The sequence below is a fragment of the Polistes dominula genome, unplaced genomic scaffold, assembly GCF_049000335.1.
Source record: "Polistes dominula isolate Pdom_NZ unplaced genomic scaffold, Pdom_raw_medaka contig_27, whole genome shotgun sequence".
Classification (NCBI taxonomy): Eukaryota; Metazoa; Arthropoda; class Insecta; order Hymenoptera; family Vespidae; genus Polistes; species Polistes dominula.
The window spans coordinates 2651929-2675984 of record NW_028300906.1 but is presented as its reverse complement, the minus strand read 5'-3'; the positions used below and the strand labels follow the sequence as shown (position 1 = coordinate 2675984).

Here is a 24056-nt window from a genome sequence, read left to right as displayed (position 1 = left end):
GTTCTTTTTAACGTTAATTGGGACAACTCGTTTATAAAAATATCGTTTATAAATTTGATATATAAATTAATTATAAATTTAATATATAAATTTAATTTTAAAGTTATTAGTTTATAAATTTAATATGTAAATTAAATTATACAAATCTATAATTTTGAATTTATTGGTTTGTAATTGGAGTTTATTAGCTTATAATTTAAAATATATAAATATACAAAATATATTTTAAATATTTTATACATTAATATAATTAATATAATTTAATAAATATATAAAATATATTTTTTATATATTTTATATATTTAATATTCTTTATTTTTTTTTTATTCTAACGATTCACGTTGTGTCAGGATATGTTAGTAAACTGACGACCTTTTCGTCGTTTCCCGAATAACCGGATGAATTCGATTACGTTGCATTACGTTAACGCTATATCATCATGTTCATCATCTCGTGTCCTAGCTAAAGTGAAATTGCCTGTTTGCGAAGCTTAAAGTGAAATTCACCTAAGAGTATCGGTTTAATATTATTAATCTCTTTTTAAAAAGCATCAAATAGCACGTGGTAACAAATATCTTGATTTAACGAGCATAGATACATAAAATTGCATAATTAGATACACATATACACATTTACAAAAATTGCTTCTGCATAAGTGCAGTTAAGATAAAGTATAAATTACGTAATTATATTATACATATATATATATACATACACATAAAAAAAAAACTTGTTATGACCAATTGAACGATAAAACACACGAGTAACAGTAACCCAACTCGTTTCCCTTTCGATATTATCAAAGAGTTTCTGATTTTACAGCTTTCCTGTAATTTATTATAACCATCTGACACGCTTGACGAGTAACACAACCAGTCCCAACTTTGGGAAAAGTTCAATTTAATAAAGTAAAAGGTAAAATTATCGAGGCTAAAATATTCCCGGTTCTACTTTTTAATACGATTAACTTCTTTCCCCTCCCATATCCTATTCCCCTCACCCTTCCAGTTTCCCCTTATACATCGTTGAAAAACTTTTGTAAGGGGAGAACGGATAGTAAATGAAAAAAAAAAACAAACAAAATAAATTAAAAAAATTAATAAATTATTACAATTTTATTGTGAATACTAAAGTGAAACTATTCACCAAGTATCTCGTAAGGAAAAGTATATGTAAAGAATATAAAAAAAAATAATATATATATGTATATATAGGGTGGAAAAAAAGAGATGAAAATAGTTGTACATTTCTTGGCGTTGTAACGAATGAATGAATGAATGATCGGTATGGTATCGTGGTAATCGGTGTGGTACAACAAATATACCAACTTTAATATCCATTAATTCTCTCTATTTTCACCCATTGAAAGATACAATCCTGAGAAAACTTCTTCATGTTTTCTTCTTCGGCACGCGAGAAGTATAATAAGTTAATTGGAAAATATACCTTGTGTGTGGGACTTCGTGATCGGCATTGTGCTAAAATCCTACTTCGCACACCATACTTGTTTTGCTCTCTTTCAAACAAAATGTTTTAATCAATTAGTAGTATATTACTCGTAATTAACCATTTTTCTTTTTTAGTTACAAGTCGGTACGTCACATATTTTTTTTTATTATATTTTTTAATTGAACAATACAAGAAATATATTAACATTAACCCTTAGAGTGCTACGGATGCATATATGCGTTTAGTAAAAATGATCAGAGTGTTTTATCGAAACATATACGTGTTTGTTAATATTAATTTAAAATCATGTAAAATTTATTATTATTATTATTTATATTATTATATTTAATAATAATAATATTAATTAATATTATATATATATAATATATATTATCATATTATATTAATTATAAATAAATTAAATATTAATAAATATTATAATAATAATATTATAATATTATAAAATAATATAATAATTAATATTATTATAATATATATTATATACTTATTATTATTATTAAATTGATAATAATGTAAAATAATGTAATATTTATATTAATAAAGTTAAATGAAACTCACAAAGAAAAATTTTAATTATTAAATATAATTTATTATTAAAATCTGATTAATAATAAATTATTCCGTTTCTATAAAACATTTTAGTTAAAAGTATTCAGCACTCAAAGAGTTAAATAATCCATCATTTCATTTTGGATAATTAGAGATCGGTTTGTTTTATATTGATTAATCGTTTTTAATATGACAGCCATGAGAAATCGATAAAGAAAAAATCCATATAGAAAGGTACAACAGGTGTATGTGCAGTTCGAGACCTCTTCTTCTTCCGTTAACATTTTGCGTAACTCAACAAAACAACCTCCTCCTCCTCCTCCTACGTTATTAAAACTTTCTCGGTTACAATTTAACCGTGTGCTTGCGATCAACTATCGTGAATCATCTATTTACAAATTTCTAACGCCATTTCTAAAACTTTCGATAGAATCTGAATAAACGCGTGGGTCTAGCTTTTACATGAATTTACAAATTTACAGGTTAAATTTTCATTAAACGTCGTTTAATTGAATTTTCAGCTGTAACGTTGCTCTTGTTACCTTTCTTTTAAATCCCACTGTATTACAAATAAATAAAAAAAATACAAACCAAGGACGCGTTCCAATCGAAGGAACGCAAATTTTTGAATAGAAATTTGTGTGTATATGTGTGTGTGTGTGTGTTTAACGTCACAAGAAAAATAAAAAAATCGTTTTGAAAAATCCAACTGGTTTATCTCTGGTCACGCTGAATGATTTTCTTCACAACGATAAAAATTGGTTTGGTTATTTTGAATTAATGAACTAGTTGACAAATAATACGGTTTATGTTAAATTCGCGTTAAATTTTAAAATAAAAAAAAATAAAAGAAAAATAATTTTCTGATTCCTTTCACCAATAACCTTCTGTTATTAAAAACAGAACAGAACCCACGTACAAATTAAACTAACTTATGCATGAAACGAGTTACCTTTAATTGTGCGTTCAATTTTTCAAATACTAATTCTTTTCTTTTTCTTTTTTTTTCTTTTTCTTTTTCTTTTTTTTCTTAATAGTATCGGTTGTATCACGTTGCGGTTAGAGTTAACTGCTCGAGAAAATGACGTTTTACGCACGACTGAAAGGAAAAAAGAATACATTGTGAAAGGTTAAAGCAACGATTATGAAACATCGATCGATGCTAGTATATTATACGAATGTTGTACTTTTAAATTAATGTGAGTGTTCATGTGAATATACGTGTGTCTTTCGTTGAATATATACACCTATGTAAGATCATCGTACTTTGTTTTATTCGAATATCAAATGACGAATATTATTGAAGATTGTTAACACATTTATTCTGTTGATAACAGATCGTTTAAGAATTTAATTGATCAATGCAAAATGCAGTATCTTCAATCAGAGAAAATTAATTAGAGTATTTTGGTAGCTTACGAATCAATAATTTATTGCAATATGCAATGTAAATCGGGCGCGGTTTTATCAATTTCGATATTTCAATCTACCGATAGTAGATTCAAATGATTTTCCTATAAAATCATATTAACCTGTTTTACATGTAACAGGATTTTCTTATATAATTGATATTAATTATCTAATAATTATTTGCAATTATAGATAATAAAACAAAAATATATAAATAATAAGATACTAATAAAAAGTAATACAATAATAATAATAGTATATTAAAAATAAATATAGTATATTATATAATATAATATATTATTTTAATATATTAATAAATATATATAATATACTATTAATATATAAATAATAAAATACTAATAATAGTATAATACTATATTATATAATTAATAATATTTACATAATATAATATAATATAACTAATAATAGTAATAGAATAATAATAATAATTAATAATAAATAGTATATTATATAATATATTATTTTAATATATAATAAATATATATAATAGTATATACAAATAAATTTAATATATATATATATATATATATATATATATATATAAAATATACTATTAATATATAAATAATAAAATACTATAATAATAGTATAATACCATATTATATACTTAATAATATTAATATAATAAACCCATATAATATAACTAATAATAGTAATAAAATAATAATAATAAATTATGTTATATATTAAAGTATTAATATTTATATATATTAATAGTAGATATAGATAAGATGTCAAAAGTTGTTGCCGAATTTCGGTACTATTTATTATAATATGACGTAGAATTTTTTTTTCACCCCCGGGATTTGAACTCGGGAACATACGATTACTGGATGGTGACTTGCCTCACTGAGCCATGCGAACTTATTGTATATTAACAGTATTTAATATTTATATATGGTAGTATATAAAAATAAATATAGTATATTAATAATACTAATAATATTAAAATACAAAAAATATATTAAATAAATTTATTTAATATTAATTTACATTACAGGATGTCAATTTTATCCAATCGGCGAATATTTAAAATTCGTCAGAGTACCAGAAAATTTACGAGAAGGTTCAGAGATTTTATCATTGGAAGCTCATCCTAGAAATCGTCTTACCATTATACCCGTCGACAAGGTACATTTCACTTTCTTTCTTTCTAAACCTTTCCTTTCATAATTGAACTTTCATTTAGGTAAGAGGAGGTCTTTTTCATTTGAAACAAAAAGAAAAAAGTAATAAATGAAAAGGATTGATGTTGTTCAAACGTGTTTCTTTATGTTATGTACGTGTGTTTTTAATGTTACAGGAAGAGGACAGTCGTTTTTTTTCATACAAAGACGTTAATGGTACTCATGTATCTGTGACATTAGCACATTCATTGGAAGATCTCGTGGACGCGGAATCACCGAGAAATTTACTCAAATTCCGGGTCATCTGTGACTTCACTGATGGCAGGGACACCTTGGTGAATGTTTAAATAGATTTTACTGTATCTTTTTCTTTTTTTTTCTTTCCTTTTCTTTTCTATCTTTCTTCAATATGTTGGACTTTCGCTTTAGATGCTAATTATAACGTTCTAAAGTTATCACCGAATAAATGTCGTTTGTTACATGTTCTTTTTATTATTATTATATATCTCGTCATGCTTTAATAGCCAACATTTACGTAACTTGAGTGATTTTAGGTGGAATGTGTTATGTTAAACGACGTTTATTTGAAAGATTTTCTTTTTCTTGGCATGAATTATCAAAAAAAAAAAAAATATATATATATTATACATAATATATAAAATGTATTATATTATGTATATAATATTATATATGATATAATTTTATTATATTCAAATTAATATAATATAATATAATAATTATATTAATTTAATTTTATTTATTTAATTTTTATTATAATATAATAATTATATTTAATATATAGAGAGTATAATTTTTAATATTAATAAATTAATAATATTATATAATAGATTAATATTATAATAACTATAATATATTATATATTACATTATTATTACTTAATTAATAATAATATATATTATATATTAATATATAAATATATAAATATTTAATATATAAATATATAAATATTAAATATTTAAATATATATTATTATATTAATTTATTATTATATTAAATATACATATATGATTTATATTTAATAATATATTATATAATTTTGGTTTTTGTTTTATATTAGTTTTAAAATATTCATCGATGCGTGATTAATATTCTAGCAAAAGAATAAAAACAATAAGTTATTAAAGTATTCGAGAAAGATTGAAATAATCCATAAAGCTGATACAGCTAAGCACCTAACTGTATATATCTGTTACATCTATTCAGAATCTGTATGATAACGTATTATAAATTTCTATCTTCTCTCAAGAAAATGTGCATGTGTGCCTAACTACATGACACGTTGAACATACTTTTAAACCATGTGAAAAGTACCGTTTCGGAGAGTGCATGATCATTTTTATTATTTTTTTTTTCTAACTACGATTTAACCTATAGCATTAATTTGTCATGAATAATTTTTTCAATGTGACATACTTTCAACTACGTAGATTTTCTTTTTTTTTTTCGTCAAGGACAAGTTTTAAAGATACGAAGGAAATAATTTTAATCAGTGGTTTTGTTTTCTTCTCTTTTCAGGTATCGTCGCATTTGTCAGTCACGGTTTACGTTGAGGATATTAACGATCATGCACCACAATTTGTTGATGCACCTTATCACGTGACAGTCGATGAACTCACGCCAACCGGTAAGAGATGAGTTAACTTACCAATTTTTATTTTTTTATTTTAACTAATTTTTAAGTATGTATATAAGTAAGAAGTTTTTTTCTTTTTGTGTCTATTTCGCGAATTATTGTTTTCTTCTTAAAATACCTTAACTTATAATATTATGTAAATTCATATATTATAATATATTAATTTATATTTGTATTATATAATTTATTATATATTTATTTATATTATATGTTTATTATATATTTTATTATAATATATATATAGGTTAATTATTAGTAACTTAATTATATATTAATATAATAATATAATGAAAATTACTTATAATATTATATAAAATAATATATTATAATAAAAAATATTTAATAAAATAATTAATAAATAATAATATAAAATACCTTAACTTATAATATTATATAAAATATATATATATATGCATGTGCTTCGTTTTAAGACAAATTATAGTTGTCGAGTTGAAAACTAGTTCTACTATGAAAGATTCATGACCATTTAAATTCTCTCTCATGGTAGAATATTATTGAAATAAATTCAAACTTGAATTAATAGTTTGCATTTTATAACAATAAAATGTATATAAGATTTCATACGCATATACTTGTTTGTTTTGTTTCTTTTCTTTTTTTATTTTCTACGATTATTATCATTCATTTGAAACAATGAAATAATAATAATAATAATAATAATTTAGGTGAGATAAATGAACACACTTACACACAACACTATTATCAGAAGAAAAATTCTTTGAATAACACAGATTTGTTCTCCTATCTCGTAGATTCGTAAAATTTTTTTTTTATTGAATAAAACGTTTTTCAACTTCCTATATCCACGAAGCCTTGCTTCTCGTTGTTCCTCGAGAATTCTAAACGAGATTACGGTGAATTCGTTGACCTATAACAAAGTAGGATTTCCGTTAATCTTTCCTCAGGATCCATTATCGTTTAATCCTTAAATTTTGCCCAAATTTCGTTATTTTGTCTTCGTTGGAATACTAAAAGAACCAAAAGAAAAGAAATAGAAATTCATGCTCTCTGCTCTCTTTCTTCAATAAATGAATTAATTTTTAACATTTTAATAATAATAATAATAAAAAAAACAAATTAACAATCAAGACAATTGATATTAACAAAACAAACGTAAATGGGAAAGAAGAAAAAACCATTTTGGTTAAAAATTTTTCTAGGTGCAACAATCTTTCGTGGAATTCGTGCCATAGATGGGGACAAACCTAATACACCAAACAGCGATATTCATTACGCTATAGTCAAAGGGAACGATCAAGGCAAATTTTCTCTCGAATCTGGTCATAGAACAGCTTTGATACTTCGTAAACCATTGGATTACGATAACGGTGATCGCGAGTTCACGCTCGTGATCACAGCGACTGTGAGTAATAGTGTGTTTGTTCTTACACACACGACAGAATCCTTGATACTTATTCTAGTAATGATTACTCTTTAACATTGATTTTGATCTCATCTCAATTTCAGGATCGGGGTATACCCGTTAAGAGTAATAAAACAACGGTCAAGATAACGATCATTGATAACGACGATTTAGATCCGAAATTTTCTCGTGAAGTTTACAAAACTAAAATATACGAATTTTATCCAATGCCGGTAAGATATTTTATAATTTATATATTATTTTTTTATAATATAATTAATAAATATAATATATATAATTATAATATAAAATAATATAATATAATATAATATAATAAATAATTAAATATAATATATATATAATATAATATAATAGATAATTATAAATATAATTATATTATTTTTTTTATAATTATTTATAACAAAATACAAAAGTAAATGAATATAAGATGTTACTTTTTTTCTTTTTCAATTAATTTACTCATTAAAAAATTAATATTAATACATACATAACAACGAGATAGTACGTTGACATATTCTTGGCTATAATAGATATAAACTATAATTAAAAGAAAGTTTTTTTTCTCTCGTTAAAATAGTATAACGAAAGTATATTTTAAACGTCGTGCATCACTTTCACATGACAATTCTATGGTTTCACTTTGCGTGTTACTTTTTACACTATATACGTCATAACATATAATGACAAGTTAATGAATATTTCACTAGGATGTACTTTTACACGTAATTTAACTTAAATGCAACTAATTTTCATTCATTTCGTGTTAAAACTGTTATTTGATATTTAAAAAAAAATATATCTTACGTAACATCGGATTAATTATTTAAATAAAATTATTAAAATTAAATATATATAATACTCTGCTGTCATTTCGTTGTATCTTCGCGTGAAATCTTTCAATCAATTATTAGTATGATTTATTACTTTACTTTTGATTTATTAAAAAAAAAAAGAAAAAGAAGATTCTTCCTTTATCAATATTTCTGTTGACTTTCTCCAACAGGATAAGCCGATTTTCAAGGAAATCAACTTCACGACACCGATTCATGCTGTTGATCGTGATCACGACATCAACGTGTCTATAAGATATGACATAATATCAGGAAACGAGAATGGTTACTTTCATTTGGACCCAAAGAACGGATCGCTATTCCTCAAACGTCCAATAGATCTTGACAACGAACGAAATCTTCCTGATAACAAATTTACCTTACAAATTCATGCATCGCAAATCGACAATCCATTAAAAATGTCAATGGCACGAGTAGAAATCGAAGTATTGGATTTGAATGATAATTTGCCAGAATTCGAAGTTGATTTGTACAACATAAGTATAGTTGAAAATCTTCCAAATGGCTTTAGCGTATTACAAGTGATAGCACATGACAAGGATCAAGGTGAAAACGGTGAATTTGATTTTCGTTTAAACGATCCGTCCGGTGCATTTTCGATTGATCCCAAAACCGGTTGGTTAACTGTCAAAGATCAAAACGTATTGGATCGGGAAAGGAGGAATCGTTTGAGAATGAAAGTTTACGCTGTTGAGAAAAAACCAAATGTGATTTTGATAAATGGTAAACGTGTTAATGATTCGTCGGTAGACATTCACGTTAGTTTGTTGGACGCTAACGATAATAATCCCGTATTCGTACCTGCGAATTTGTACGAATTGGTTGCACGTGCCGATGCCAAAATTGGTACAGTACTTGGACAAGTTCATGCAGTTGATGAAGATCTTGGTATTAACGGATTGGTTAAATATACTTTACAAAAACCAGGAAATTCTAGTAAACGTGTACCACCATTTGCGGTTGATGATAAGACAGGTGTTATTACCGTAGCTGAAAGTCCTATCGTCGAGGGAAGGCACGCGATATTTGTCGAGGCTGCTGATCAACCAGCGAATCCGAGTGAAAGGCGATTCTCATTGGCCGTTGTTACAATCGATGTTTTCCGTCCTGACGGTAATTTCTTTCTTCTTTCGATTTCTTATACGCTCAATGATACGCAACGTGTTTCTTCTTCGACCTAGGATGTGATGCTTTTCAAAAAAAAAAAAAAAAGATACAGGACCCCATCAGCCATTAAACATAGGATATATAAATATATCAATCATTTTGCGTGTAAGAATGCGAAAGAATCTCTGTACATGTGTGTAAATGTATGTGTTTTTAATGTAACATAATATCATATTAGGCTTACACTCGTTTTACGATAATTAATTTATTTAATATTCATCGAAAGTAAAAACAATTATGATATCTACTTCGTATGTCTTAACAAAACCTTCTTATTACTTATGCATATTATTTAAATAAACTTTTGAACAATTGTATAATAATAATATTTTGTCATCTCTCGTTTTTCTGTGTGAATTCATTTTGATATAATGTAACTCACAAGCAAAACGTCGTTGTAATTGATACAAATGTATTATTATGTACCACAAAATCAATTAGAACAAACCAACAAACAAATTGTATGATGATTAAATAAGATAGCTCTTTAAAAGAGCCCCCCTAAAAAAAAAAGATCAATCAAACTCTGACTGTTGTTTTATTCTTTTATTGATCTCCGATCTATCTCGTTTCAGGACCAGATTCTTGGGAACCCGATTTCGTCGGAGCACCCTATGAGTTTTGGGTTGGTGCCAATGTCCCAGTTGGTACCAGCGTTGGCCAGATTCGTATAAACGATGCCGTTAAGACGAGCGATCTTATCTACGATCTTCTTCATAGTTATCAGGAAGGAGGTACTTTTAATTCAATTGTTATAAACAAACGAACAATTACTAAAATTTACCTCCTTGCATTAGATTCGTGTTTTTTTTGTTTATAACTCGGTGTCAAATTCTCTTAATCTCATAATCAATAATTTATTTATTATCCAATTTTATTTTTCAACATGAGTTTGTTCTTTAAAATATATTTCAAATTATGATATATAAATTATAATTATATAAGTATTAATATAATATTATATATTAATTAGTGTATATACTAACTATATAAGTATATATATTAGTATATATACTTAACTATATATATATACTATTTAATTATATAATATATATTATAATATAACACAAAAGAATTTTTATTTATTCTATCAAACAAAAAAAAAAAAATTGGAATTAATTCTTATCGAATTTAAAATTAGAAAAAAATCGATTAACAATACTTTTACTTTACAATTTAGAATATTTAAAGATCACTTTGAAAATATTTGTAAAAAATTAAAAAAAAAAAAAAGATAAAATTGACTTTAATTGATGGTAATACGTAACACCTGGTGTATGCATATCCAATGGGCTTTCAGTTCCGTTCGCTGTTGAGGAAAGATCAGGAACGATAACGGTGGTGGATGAAATCGAACGATACGATCGTTCGATTTACGATTTCGAAGGTGTTGTAACTGACGAAAGGGATTTAACACTTGTAACCAACGTTTCCATTCATGTTGTCGATCCTAACGATGAGAGGGGTGCTTTTACCAAGTAAGTTTATTTCAACACACTATCTAATGATTTAATTAAAAGAAATTTATATACAAATCAATGCACTCCGATTTTTTTGTTTTTTTAGAGGTGCAACAACGACACCAATAATATTCCATGCAAAAGAAAATATCCCAGGGACGTACATAGGACGAGTTTTAGTTAATAACGGTACAATTAGCAGTTCGGCTACTACAAGTTATTTTATAGTCAATCAACAGGACGTACCTGACATTAGTATCATGGAAGATGGTACCTTATATGCACCCAATGGTTTAGATCGTGAAACTAGACAAAATTATAGTATCACTGTTATAGCAGAAGGTTCTAAAGGATTACAAGTTATTCAAGTAAGAGTTGTCATTATGTTCATTATTTTTCAAAGATCATAGAGTGTATAATGATAGTTTATTTAAACGTTTATAATAATCGAACGTAACATTATGTTGGGTATATTTCAGATAAGAGTAATTGTCGATGATGAGAATGATCATTCACCTGTGTTTAGTTCGTCATCGTACGAAGGACGAATTCTAGAAAACAGTCCAATCGGAACGGAAGTTACCATGGCCAATCCTATTGCAGCTTCTGACAAAGACGAGGGTATTAATCAAGAATTTATTTTCAGTTTGACCGGAGAAGGTAGTTCATTATTCAGAATTGATCCTAACAATGCTCGAGTATATTTCGAGGGTAACAACCAAGAGAATTATTTGAACCGCGAGGAAAAAGAAAACTATGATCTTCAAGTAATAGCTAAAGATGGTGGTAAGAATTTTGAATAAACAAATAATTCATTCTATTCGATAAGAATTTGTTCCATTTCGAAAATAAACATTCTTTCATCCAAGTATATTCAATTAATCATAAATTTGAAATTGTAATTTTTAGGTGGTATGATGTCAAGCGCAAACTTAAAAATCATCGTCGACGATACGAATGACAATTCACCCAAATTTATTCGCATGATCGTTTTACCCGATCAAGGTGTTAAAGTATCAAATCAACCTGACGAAGAATCATTAATGAATAAAAATAATATGGATGATTCGTCATCGATTGAAAACAATGAAACATTGAGACGTACGAATGAACGCAAATCACCGTTACTTTTGGTACCAGAAAATGTAACGATTGGTGCACCGATCATTAGATTGTTAGCGGAGGACAAGGATTTAGGATCTAACGCTGAAATCATTTACAGTATACAGAACGAGACAATATCTGGTGAAATAAATTCAACGTCAATTATGTCGAAACAATCAAAACAGGATTTGATAAGTCGAAGATATTTCTTGTTGGATTCAAGAAATGCAGAAATTTCGGTGTCACGTGCTTTACCACCTGAGAGAAATGTACGTTTGCTTGTCATTGCTAAAGATGGCGGTGGCCTTACCGATAACATTACTATAAGAATACACGTGGTTGATGTGAACGATCATGCACCTGTCTTCGATCAATCCTGGTATTCCTTCGACATTGCTGAAGGTACATACATGGGTCACCCTATCGGAACCGTTCGTGCTATTGACAGTGATTACGGTATTAATGCTAACGTCAATTACGAAATCATTTCTGGTGCTCGAGACGATGATGATATTGATGACAAGGACAATTCTACTTGGATCTTTGATGTTGGTCCACGCGATGGTATTATCAAAATAAGTGGCAAACTTGACAGAGAAACGATACCAGTTCATCGTTTAATTTTACTTGCACGTGACGATGGTTCAACTTCTTTGAGTACAACCGTTGAAATTGAAATTAACGTATTGGACGTTAACGACAATGCCCCAAGTTTCTATGATTATAACGAGCTTGATAATGACGATCGTGGTATACCAATACCGGTTTATCGTACATCCATCTTTGAGAATAGTCCAATCGGTACGTTCGTAGCTAAAGTTTACGCGAATGATACTGATTTTCAAGGAAATGGTAATGGTTTGATTCTCTTCGATCTGGCAAGTCCAGGTAACGATGAGAAACAATATTTCACGATAGATAGTAAAGAAGGTACGATCACTACTATATCAAATATCGATTATGAGAGTATAAAGAATCATCGATTAATCGTAACAGCTAGTGATCTTGGTTCACCGATTAGTATGACATCTACTGCAATAGTAAATGTTGATATCATTAATGTAGACGACGAGAATGATGACGATGAAAATGACGAAGACAAAGAAATGGAAAAAGATGATCAAGATGATTCGTTTAACGAAGTTCAAAAGATCCCAACGTTTAGGCACCGATATTACGAGGTCGAGGTTGAAGAAAACACAGCATCACCAATTTGGATAACTGAATTGGATTTAGCTGATGGTTATCAAAATGATCATATACGTTACAGCATCGTTGCCGATGGAACCGATGGCAGAGATCATTTTTCGATAGATCCTAAGAACGGTTCGTTGTATTTGATTACGAACGTCGACAGGGAAATGAGAGATCGGTACGAGGTTAAGGTCAGGGTCGATAGGGTAAAGCTCGGTCGTGGGATGCCCGTGATGATCTATCCGGTCGTCGGTGAGAGGCTCAATGGTCTCGCCCCTAACGAGGCCAGGGTCGTCGTCAGGATCAAGGACACCAATGACAATGCGCCGAGATTTAAGTCTAAGGGAAGACCCATCCTAGCTGCTATACCTACCACTGCCCACTATGGTTACGAGGTCATTAAAGTTGAGGTAAGCATACGCATCATCATCATTAGAAACTTGCATGTTCTTCTGCGCACGCGTCTTAATCTATCTGTCCACTTATTCCTATGTAAATATATGTGTGTATGTGGGTGTGTGTGTTTCTTTGTCACAAAGTGACTCGACCTTAATTCATTTCGGTTTTTCCTTTTTGCCTTCTTGTGTACTCTTTTTTTCACTAACCTTTCTTTATTATACGACCTGTCCTAGTTTTGTTCTACTTTTCTTTAATTCGTTTCTTCTTTTTTTGTTCCTTATCTGTCTATCTATCTATCTATCTACCTATCTACTTATCTATCTATCTATATGTATGTCTCTCGATGTATCCCTTTTTATTTTTTCCTGCCTACAATTTATTTGTTTTTCCTTTTTTTTTCCTTTTCTCCTTCAGCACGTTTTTTAATTATAACGAGACGCGAACAATCGGTCCAAATAGAACAGCAAAAATCCTTCCTCCTCCTCCTCCTTCTCCACCTCCTTCTCCTTCTTCATTATTTCTTCATCTTCTACGTTTTTTTTATTTTTTAATTTTTTTTGTTACATTTTTTCCCTATCTTTCTCATCGTTTATCATCGCTTTGATGAGCAAAACGTCGTCGTTGGTTGAGAAAAAAATTCATATACGTAATATATATATAGGTACACCGAGTATATTCGAGTTTATTTGCTCTCCCTTTTTCCCTTTTCCCTTTCTCCGTCGTGTTATTTATAGTTTTTTTCTTTCAACGAAACGAAAGCGCCACTTCGACAAACACCAATTGCAATTGCCCAACGATTGATTACCTTGTCGCACGAACGATAATGCAAATACAATTATCTCAGAGATCTTTAATTAGATAGAGGTGACTAAAAAAAAGGAAATAAAAAAAATTGTCAATGTCCTATCCATTTAGATACAATATTTTATTTACTTTTTATTATTTTTAACCTTGAAAAGATTTTTTTTTGAAGTGAAAACTCCTTTAGAATGGGAGTGATCTGAAAAGTAAATAAACGGAAACGGAGCTATGTAACGAAGATATGAAACGGCTGCCATACTAAATAATGAGAGAAAAAGAGACAAACATAGGATTTAGATTGCAAGGGAATGAGACGGAATATAGCTATACAGTTTTTCCTATTTTCGGTCTTCTCTTTATGCTATGCTTCGTAGTTATCGCTCCTGGTTGTATATGTGTGTGTTTGTGTGCGACTGCATACTACAAAGCGTAAACACACATATTCTTTCGATACTCGAAATGTTTGTAGGTAGGAGCGATAGAAGGGTAAAAGAATAAAAAGAGATAAGCACGTAGGTATGCGACAAAAGTATGGTCAACATAAACAAGGAAGTAGTATGTTTTTTTTTGCCAAACGTGTATTTCTTTCTTCGAAACTTAGATTTTTGAAGGTTTCACTTCTAACACGTGTGATTTGCCCACATGATATTTTTTTATAAATTCGCGATAAGAAAACTGGGTTTAGTTAATTTTCTTGTTGTGAACCACATGGTTTTCCTTTCACAAATCTTCAAATCACTCGTATGTTCTGTAATTATGAATGAATGAATGAATGAAGCAAATAAAAATGTTGTTTTTTATCCTTTTAACCCTTTGAGTGCTGAAAACTTTTACCTAAAAACTTTTTACCTAAAATGTTTTATAGGACAGAATAATTTATTATTAACCAGATTCTAATAATAAATTATATTTACGCCATTACACTCCGAATGTTTTTTTACTCAAGTGTAAAGTGCAGCAACTGACACGTGACTATTATTGTATTACTTATAACTATATAAGTAGTTATAATAACTCTCTTATAGTTATTTTTATATTTAAATATAAAAAATATATTTAATAAAATTTACATTTATGTTATATATAAATATAATTGATAGCAACGAAGTGCAAAGGGTCAATAGTTTAAGTTCTTGTTTATGAATATAATTAAATTTAATTAATATAAATATTAAATTATTTTACATTAATATTAACAACAAACACGTATATGATACACGAACGATAAAGTTAGTAATTTTTATCAAACGCTTATATGCATCTATAGCACTCAAAGGGTTAAACAAATATATTATTTTAACGTTACAAAATTATTATATAAATTTAGAATAATTTGTTTATCAGTCTTTCTAATATTTTTTGGTTTTTTTTTTTAGGCTGAGGATCCGGACGACGGTATAAATGGTGAAGTTCGTTATCAAATTCTTGGACGAGAAGATGCGCCGAGATTTGCCATTGACCCACTAAGCGGTCAAGTTCGGTCTGTGGCCAGTTTTACTCGTGACTCTGGACGTGTATTTGGTTTTGACGTCAAGGCCACGGATAGACGTGGAGCTGAGAATGGTCGCAGTGGCATTGCCAACGTTTTTGTTAGTTACTTCTTTTTGTTCTCCCTTTCTTATTGTTACAAAGTCTCTTGGTCAAGGTCCTTTCCAAAAAAACGGGGAGGATATGGGGGGATACTTTCTTACGACCAATGTGTTTTCTTGCAAAATTATATGGGCCTTTTTTTATACTCATTTTGTTCTTACAGGTGTACGTGTTGGATGATAAAAAACAAGTTGTCATGGTAGTCGGACAAAAACCTATTGACATCGAACCACATTTGGATAATTTTACAGCGTAAGTTGAACATATTTCAAATATTTTTTTTTCTTAACCCTTAGAATGCTATGGACGTATATATGCGTTTGGTAAAAATTATCAAAGTGATCTATCAAAGCATATACGTGTTTGATAATATTAATTTAAAATAATTTAAAATTTATTATTATTATTTTTATTATTTTTATTATTATATATAATTATATAATATATATATAATAATATATAATAATATAATAATATATATAATATATAATAGTATAATAATAATATATAATAATAATAATAATAATAATAATGTTATTTATTTGTGTTTGTAATCATTAATTTAAATTATATTCAAAAACAAAAACTTTAATTATTAATACAATTTATTATTAGAATCCTATTAATAATAAATTATTCTGTTCCTACAAAAAATTTTAGCTTAAAAGTATTCAGCATTCGAAGGGTTAATGGAATTAAAAAAAAAAAAACACATCGACACATTTTCTCAAGTAATTTTAGAATTGTTCGTAGAAGTTGCATTCGTATTTCTTTTTTTCCCCATAACCCATCATTATCATCTTCCTATCCAATCCTCCCCACGTTTTCCCTCGATTTAAATGTGAAAACGTATCTCATATTTCAGAGTTCTGCACAATATCACGGGACTCGATGTACGTGTCAGGAAGCTTGAGCCGCATATTGAAAAGAATCTGATCGACACAACTTCGTAAGTATTAAAAATCTTCCTTCTTCACTTTCACTTCTGCCGAGACTGATTTGTGATCAGCACGTAGAGCAATTTTGTATTTTATTTTTTTATTTTTACAGAACCGACATCTACCTATATGCCATAGATCCCCATCTAAACGTAATGATCGACATGGATACCTTGCATAAGTAAGAATCCCTACGATTATTTTCTTGATGGATTCAATTTATTGCTACATTTCTTTTTTTCTTTTTTATAAGAAAAAGAAAAAAACAATATCAGGAATAAAAAAAATATCATGTGGGCAGATCACACGTGTTAGAAGTGAAACCTTCGAAAAACTAAGTTTCGAGAGAATGAGACGACTACAGAATATCAGGAATAGGATAATTGTAGGGTTTATTTGTTATAATATTATTATTATATTATTGTTATCACATTCAAAAATTATTATACGTTTTATTGAAAACATATATAAATAGATAACATATTACACAGTAAGCAAATTCTCAATTCAAAGAAATGAGACGAGTTGCTTCTGGTAACTAAAAAATGCATGGTAACTAAACACCTCTGTTAGTGTAGTAAACACCTCTCTAGTAAAGAAAAAGTAGTGAGGTTTTTTCCGAAAAGTAGTGAGGTTTTTTCCGATAAGTCCGTAGGGTATTTCCGATAAGTCCGTAGGGTATATATTCCGTCTCATTCTCTCGTAGGTTCAATCCTATATGTTTGTCTCTTTTTCTCTCATTATTTAGTATAGCAGCCGTTTCATAGCTCCGTTTCATAGCTTCGTTTCCTGACCGACCGCGTTTATTTACTTTTCAGATCACTCCTATTTTAAAGAAGTTTTCACTTCAAAAAAATCTGAGAAATATCATTTCTAATGATCAAATACAAAATGAAACGGAATTTTTGTAAAAGGGGAAAAAAAATCTCCCAAAAAAAGAAAATTGTTCTAATTTTTTTGTTTTTTTGTTAACAGCGTTTTTCACAACAAGAAGGTGGAAATAAAACGTGAATTGGACGAGTATCGTGTATTAGAAATAACTGGAAATTCATCAAGAAAAAATCATCGTTACATGCTGTCCACTTTAGAAGTTGGTGTAGTCGTACTTGGTTGCGTCGTATTCGTTGGTGCCCTTGTAACAGCCCTTTGTGTCACCTGCGTTCGTAGGAATAAACGGTACGAGGATTACGGTTTAACTCGATCATCTCAAAACAATTCTACGCCGATCGAGGATACTACCACGACGATATCGAATTAATTTTCTTTCTCATTTTCCATTCATTTTCAAATGACTCTTATTTACTAATATTTTTCATATAAATTTGTTGAAAAATGGGAAAACAAAAGGAAACTAAAATCTCCTCAACAACAACCTTAATATTTTCTGTTTTTTGTTTCTTCGTTTTCTTTCTTTATTTCTTTCTGTTTTTTTTTTCGTGGACGTGTTTTAATCATGCATTTAAAAAAAAATAATAATTTGAATGTTAGGTGATCAAATTTTTCTAATAAAATCATATTTCTGGAGCATGTCAAACACTACTACTACTACTACTACTACTATTACTACTACTATATGGAAAAAAAAATAAAAAACATAGTAAACTTAACCACTTGTCCTACGATTTAACTTCACGGTTGCGGTGCCGTGCGATACAATATTGCACTTGTCGAAACAATATCACTCAGTTTGCTATTATTTTTCATTTTACAATATTGGGGATTGATATGATGAAAATAATATAAATCAGGGGTGAGCAACCCGCGGCTCTAGGGCCGCATGTGACCTAGGCCGTGGCCCTAGGCCCGCCAAGCGTTTATTTATATTACAAATATTCTTCCGCTAATATATTAAGTTCTACCAAATTAATACGACTTGTTCCAACATGCAATATGATTGCAAAGTGTCCATGCTTGCATTTTAAATACTATTAAGAAGTGTGATTTGGGGCCGCCAAAAAAAATTTCAAAATTTCGATAGGCCCGTTGCTAAAAAAGGTTGCTCAATCCTGATATAAATCTATTTACCACGCCTATCATCTATCGTGGTGTACACGTCATTCGCAGTTTTGAAACAAAAGCCTCTGAACGTGCATGGCACGTCTTTGTAGGGCAAGTGGTTAAATCAATTTAGAAAATGTTCATTCTCCATTTCTTTGACTATTCTTTTTCCATTCCTTTTTAATTTCTTTAATGGTCATTCTTCATATCATCGTTGATTTTGTTCCAACCTCTATCTGTGTGTATTTGAGTGTGTTTGAGTGTGTGTATGTGTCGAACTTTGAATGAATGGACTTCTGGAACTCAATTGGTTAGTCGTAGACGACGAGAAAAGGCCATGTTCTCCAGCAGTGGTGGTGGTCCACTTGGCTTTGCTTTGGCAGACTCGACATTGCAGAAACCAGCACTCTTCCCAACCTTCGTTGATGGCCTTCGTTACGACCCAGAACCTTTTTGTACCGATATACCAAGACGACAAAGTATCTGCGATCATGGACCAGGATGCGTACGATTTCACACGTGAGTTTCATTATTTTTACGTTTTTTTTTTTTATTAAATAAAATATTTGAATAACTCCATTTTTTATATATTTATATCGAAGGGTTTACATTGAATTAAATTTCAAAATATTGATAATAGATATGACATATAGTTAAATCATAGTATCATAAATAATATTATAATATACTATAATATCATTATATATAATATCCTATACTATAATAGTATATAGTATATGATATTATAATATATTGTATAAAATAATATTATTTAAATAATATTTTTTATGAGTATGATTTGACGTATAAACTCCACTTAAAAGATAAACTTATTCATCATTTTATTAACCAGCCTAACCATACAAATTAATATGAAATTTATTCTGAAATTGACCTAAGTTCATTTTTTTATATTTCTATTGAAGGTTTTGCGTTGAATTCAATTTCAAAATATTGATAACAGACATGATATCTAGTAGAATCATAGTATCATCCCAATTAACATTATTATTATTATTTAAATAATATTTTTGATGAGTATGATTTGACTTATATAAACCCCACTTTCAAGATAAACTTTTTTGTGTTTTCATCATTTTATTAACCAGCTTAACCATTTTATTAATTATAATATCCTTCAGTGTATTATTTAAAAAAACAAAGTGAAAGTTCTTTTTAATTGTTAAACTAAACTAGACTTATGCTATTATTATTCTCGTTTGTATATTTGTGGTTTTACAGGATGAATGGTAACAGTATAAAACATGGCGTGAGAACGACAGGTACAACGAAAGGCCTCGAGGCATCTGCAACGTCCTTGCATTCCAGTGGTCAGGATTCAGGAATCGTGGCACGAGCATCCTGTCACTGCAGTCATTCCTCGAGTCCTTCGAGCGGTGAGAGTAGCAAGTAAGTAACGATTGCTTTTAATTTTATCCCATTTCAAAGTGATACATTATTTTTGTGCCCGTTTATTTTGAAAATGGTCTAACTGCATTCGTGGTTTGAAAATGCAAATTATTGAAGTGAAAACTTCTTTAAAATGGGTGTGATTTGAAAGAATAAACTTTGATATATATGGTAACAATATTATAATAAAAAAATCCTACAAAATTATCTTACTCTTGATACTTCGCATTCGTCTCATTCTTTCGAAACTTAGTTTTTTGAAGGTTTCATTTCTAACTTGTGTGATATGCATACATGTTTTTATTTTGTTTATTTAATAATTGCCAATATTTTAATAGGAACTATAAATTGAACACTTTTAGATACACTTAAGCAGTATGACTCGTATATTTTTAATTGCATTGAAACGCAAACACTTCAATATCTCGATTCAAACATAAATGGAGTTTAACCAATTTCAAAATAAATGGCTCATTTGTTCTTTTTTATTTGTAATTTTGCAGCGGTTACGAGGATTCCTTGAAATCATTGCAACGTCGTGAACGAAGTAACGATTTAAATCGTAACAATCATGAAACATCAAGCGTAGTTGGTAGAAGGGCTAATCAAGCGTTAACAAGAAGACGACAAAGATTTAATTCATTTACAAATTTGGAATCAATGTATTCGCACGAAATGACATTGCAAAGGGATCAACGTTGTTGTACGACAGAAAAAAGACGAAAAAATGATGGACGTGGACGCAGAGAACATCGTAGGGCACATTCCGAAGCTGAAAACAATATTACCGAAACTGTGATCCATGAACACCCTGGCATGGAACTTCCATTAGCAAGTTCTTTACCTAACACTTCTAATTTGCACAGTAAGTTTTAATATTAAGTTTAAAATTTCAATGGAAAATCTTATTTGCTTCAATTATATATTTTAATATATTTTAATATTTATTCAATTTGTAATATAATATTTATATATTTAAATATATTTGATATTTATTAAATTTATAATATATTATATTTATTATATTTAAATATATTTGATATTTATTAAATTTATAATATAATATTCGTATATTAATAATATATAATAATATAATATAATCTTTATTATATTTAAATATATTATATTTAAATAAAAATATTATATAAATTTATATAAATTAATATTTATAATATTAAATATAATATATATATATTATATATAATGTTAAATCTATCTCGTTTGATCGGATTGTGTGTCTGACACATCTTTTGATCGACGTATGGTAGTTTGTTTAAAAAAAAGAAAAAAAAGAGACGTGGTATATAATCGTTTCGTTCACTTTCCTATTTGTTCAAAAAAAAAAAAAAAAAAAAGAAATGTTCGTTCGTTGGTTAGTCTCGAGATTAAATCGGCCATGAAACTCGCGCAAGTGTCTTTTTCCTCACTTTTGTTTACAATTGTGGATTTTAAAATGCCATTGACTTGCTTTCGTTTCCATTCTGTTAAACGTTTTTTTTTTTACTCTTCTTTGGATCGTCACGATGGTGCCAGTTAATTAAATGACTAATTAACATTTTTAATCGTGCGTCATATCTCACGATATCAGTTGTCGATTATCTTAAGTTTTTTCAATCACACAAACCAATTTTAATATTAATATATACAAAAGAGAATATTCAATTATTTTATAGACAGAAGATCAAATTATTCTATTAGATTATGCGCTTTAATTTTTTCGTTGTTGTTTCATTGAAAATAGAAAACAAAAAATTAAATTAAATTAAATTAAAAAAATAAAAAATAAATTTTAAAGTAAAACATTAAAAAATAAATAAAAAACGAACCAATTCATAAAATAGTAAAATAATATATATTATATTTAAAAAAAGAACATGTGCAATTTCAGAATCGCTAAAAAATAAAAAATAAACGCGTATGATAAAAAAGAAATTATTTATTATAATAAATACTACGTTTGATATTACAATATCAAAATAAGTTGCTATACTTTTTATTATATTATACCATATATAATATATTTTTTGTCAATCGCCAAAAAATAAAAAATAAACGCGTAAGATAAAAAAAAGTTATTTATTATAACAAATATTATATTTGATAATATAATATCAAAATATGTTGAGATACTTTTTATTAGATTGTACCATATATGATATATTTTTTGTTCTTTTCCCAGGTGTTACGAGAAACAGCCATATGTTGTATTAAAAGTCATTCGGTCTCTTTCACGACGATTAGGAGAACCTCCGTTAAGGATGGAGGTGAAATAACGGTCGTTGAGATGTACGATCACGTTCCTTGTTGTATCTATCCTTTCTCTCTCTCTTTCTCTCTCTCTCTTCCTATCTTTAGTTCACCCACACGCAAAGTTTGCTACTGGTACAGGTCACAATGCTAATTGGAATGGAATCTTCTCGAGTGATATGCAGTTAGGATATAATGCAAATCGTATGCAACTTAAGTGAGAATAATTTCAACGTGTTTCGAGTTAAACTAAACTCTTGGCAAACTAAGAAGGATGTGTTCGAGGAGGCCCTTTAATGTCAGAAATGTGTTAATTATTATTATTATTATTAATATTATTATTACTGTATTTTATTTTATTTTTATCTTGTATCTATGCCTCGAAAGTGTGTATTTTTTGTTTCATGTACATAAGTGCATCCTATTACTTAGACGTTCGTGTCATTTTCGTTGCCAAAGTAACTCGTACGTCATTATGATTTGAGATAGTTAAAAATGTCATTAAACATTTTACATTTTCATTGATCATTTTATTTTTTTTTTTTTTTTTAATTTTTCTGTATATAAAAGTGATATATACACGAGTTTTTATTATTATTTTTTGTTGTATGTCATCTCAATGTACACGATTTTTATCGATACTCTCTACAAGTGGTCTATTTTCTTTTTTTTTTTTTTTTTTTTTTAATCGATTTTTATTATAACACGTTGAACGTTTACGATTACACGATTTTACATTGTTGTTTTTTCTTTTCATATTCACTTTTTACGATCAATTTATTATCTTTTTATCTATCTCTATGTCTCGTTGGTTTTCCTTCTTGAATTAATTGTATTTTTATCGATGACGATCGCATTGTTATCTACACGTTCAACGTGTTGAATAACAATCCTATAAAATAAATTAAGAATATTTAAGATTACCTGTTAAATATTATTTATATCTGTAGATATTGTATAATGTATTATGTAAATGTAAAATGTAAATGTTTCATGTATGTAAATGTAATAATAATAATACATTTGTATATTAAATCTAGGAATGTATTTTATAAAACGTAAGACGTTATGTATATATTTTTTCTTTTTTTATATTTTATATTTTATTATTAGTTATTTTTAATTTTTTAAAAATATATTTGTTTATTTTTTCATTTTATTACAAAACAAATTAAAAATGATATTCAAATCAATCAAACAAATTTTCTAAACGTACGTTGTGGGTGTTGGTTAATTATTACTACCTTTTTAGCAAGGTCAC

General features: G+C 28.2%; 1 protein-coding gene across 1 annotated transcript in view; it reads left to right on the top strand.

The window, feature by feature from the left end:
- Cad89D (cadherin 89D) overlaps positions 1-23830 on the top strand; it is a 40298-nt gene extending 16468 nt beyond the window's left edge. Inside the window, exons 3-22 of the mRNA XM_015332804.2 lie at positions 4451-4581; positions 4754-4912; positions 6114-6222; positions 7413-7615; positions 7720-7848; positions 8640-9600; positions 10230-10388; positions 10955-11132; positions 11221-11482; positions 11594-11900; positions 12024-13822; positions 15989-16201; positions 16366-16454; positions 17068-17151; positions 17253-17321; positions 18116-18316; positions 19454-19657; positions 20381-20548; positions 21052-21413; positions 22728-23830. Of these exons, the coding sequence (XP_015188290.2) occupies positions 4451-4581; positions 4754-4912; positions 6114-6222; positions 7413-7615; positions 7720-7848; positions 8640-9600; positions 10230-10388; positions 10955-11132; positions 11221-11482; positions 11594-11900; positions 12024-13822; positions 15989-16201; positions 16366-16454; positions 17068-17151; positions 17253-17321; positions 18116-18316; positions 19454-19657; positions 20381-20548; positions 21052-21413; positions 22728-22759 (5819 nt within the window). The 3' untranslated portion in view covers positions 22760-23830. The remainder of the gene's footprint in view (positions 1-4450; positions 4582-4753; positions 4913-6113; positions 6223-7412; positions 7616-7719; positions 7849-8639; positions 9601-10229; positions 10389-10954; positions 11133-11220; positions 11483-11593; positions 11901-12023; positions 13823-15988; positions 16202-16365; positions 16455-17067; positions 17152-17252; positions 17322-18115; positions 18317-19453; positions 19658-20380; positions 20549-21051; positions 21414-22727) is intronic.
- The last annotated feature ends 226 nt before the right edge of the window (positions 23831-24056 follow it).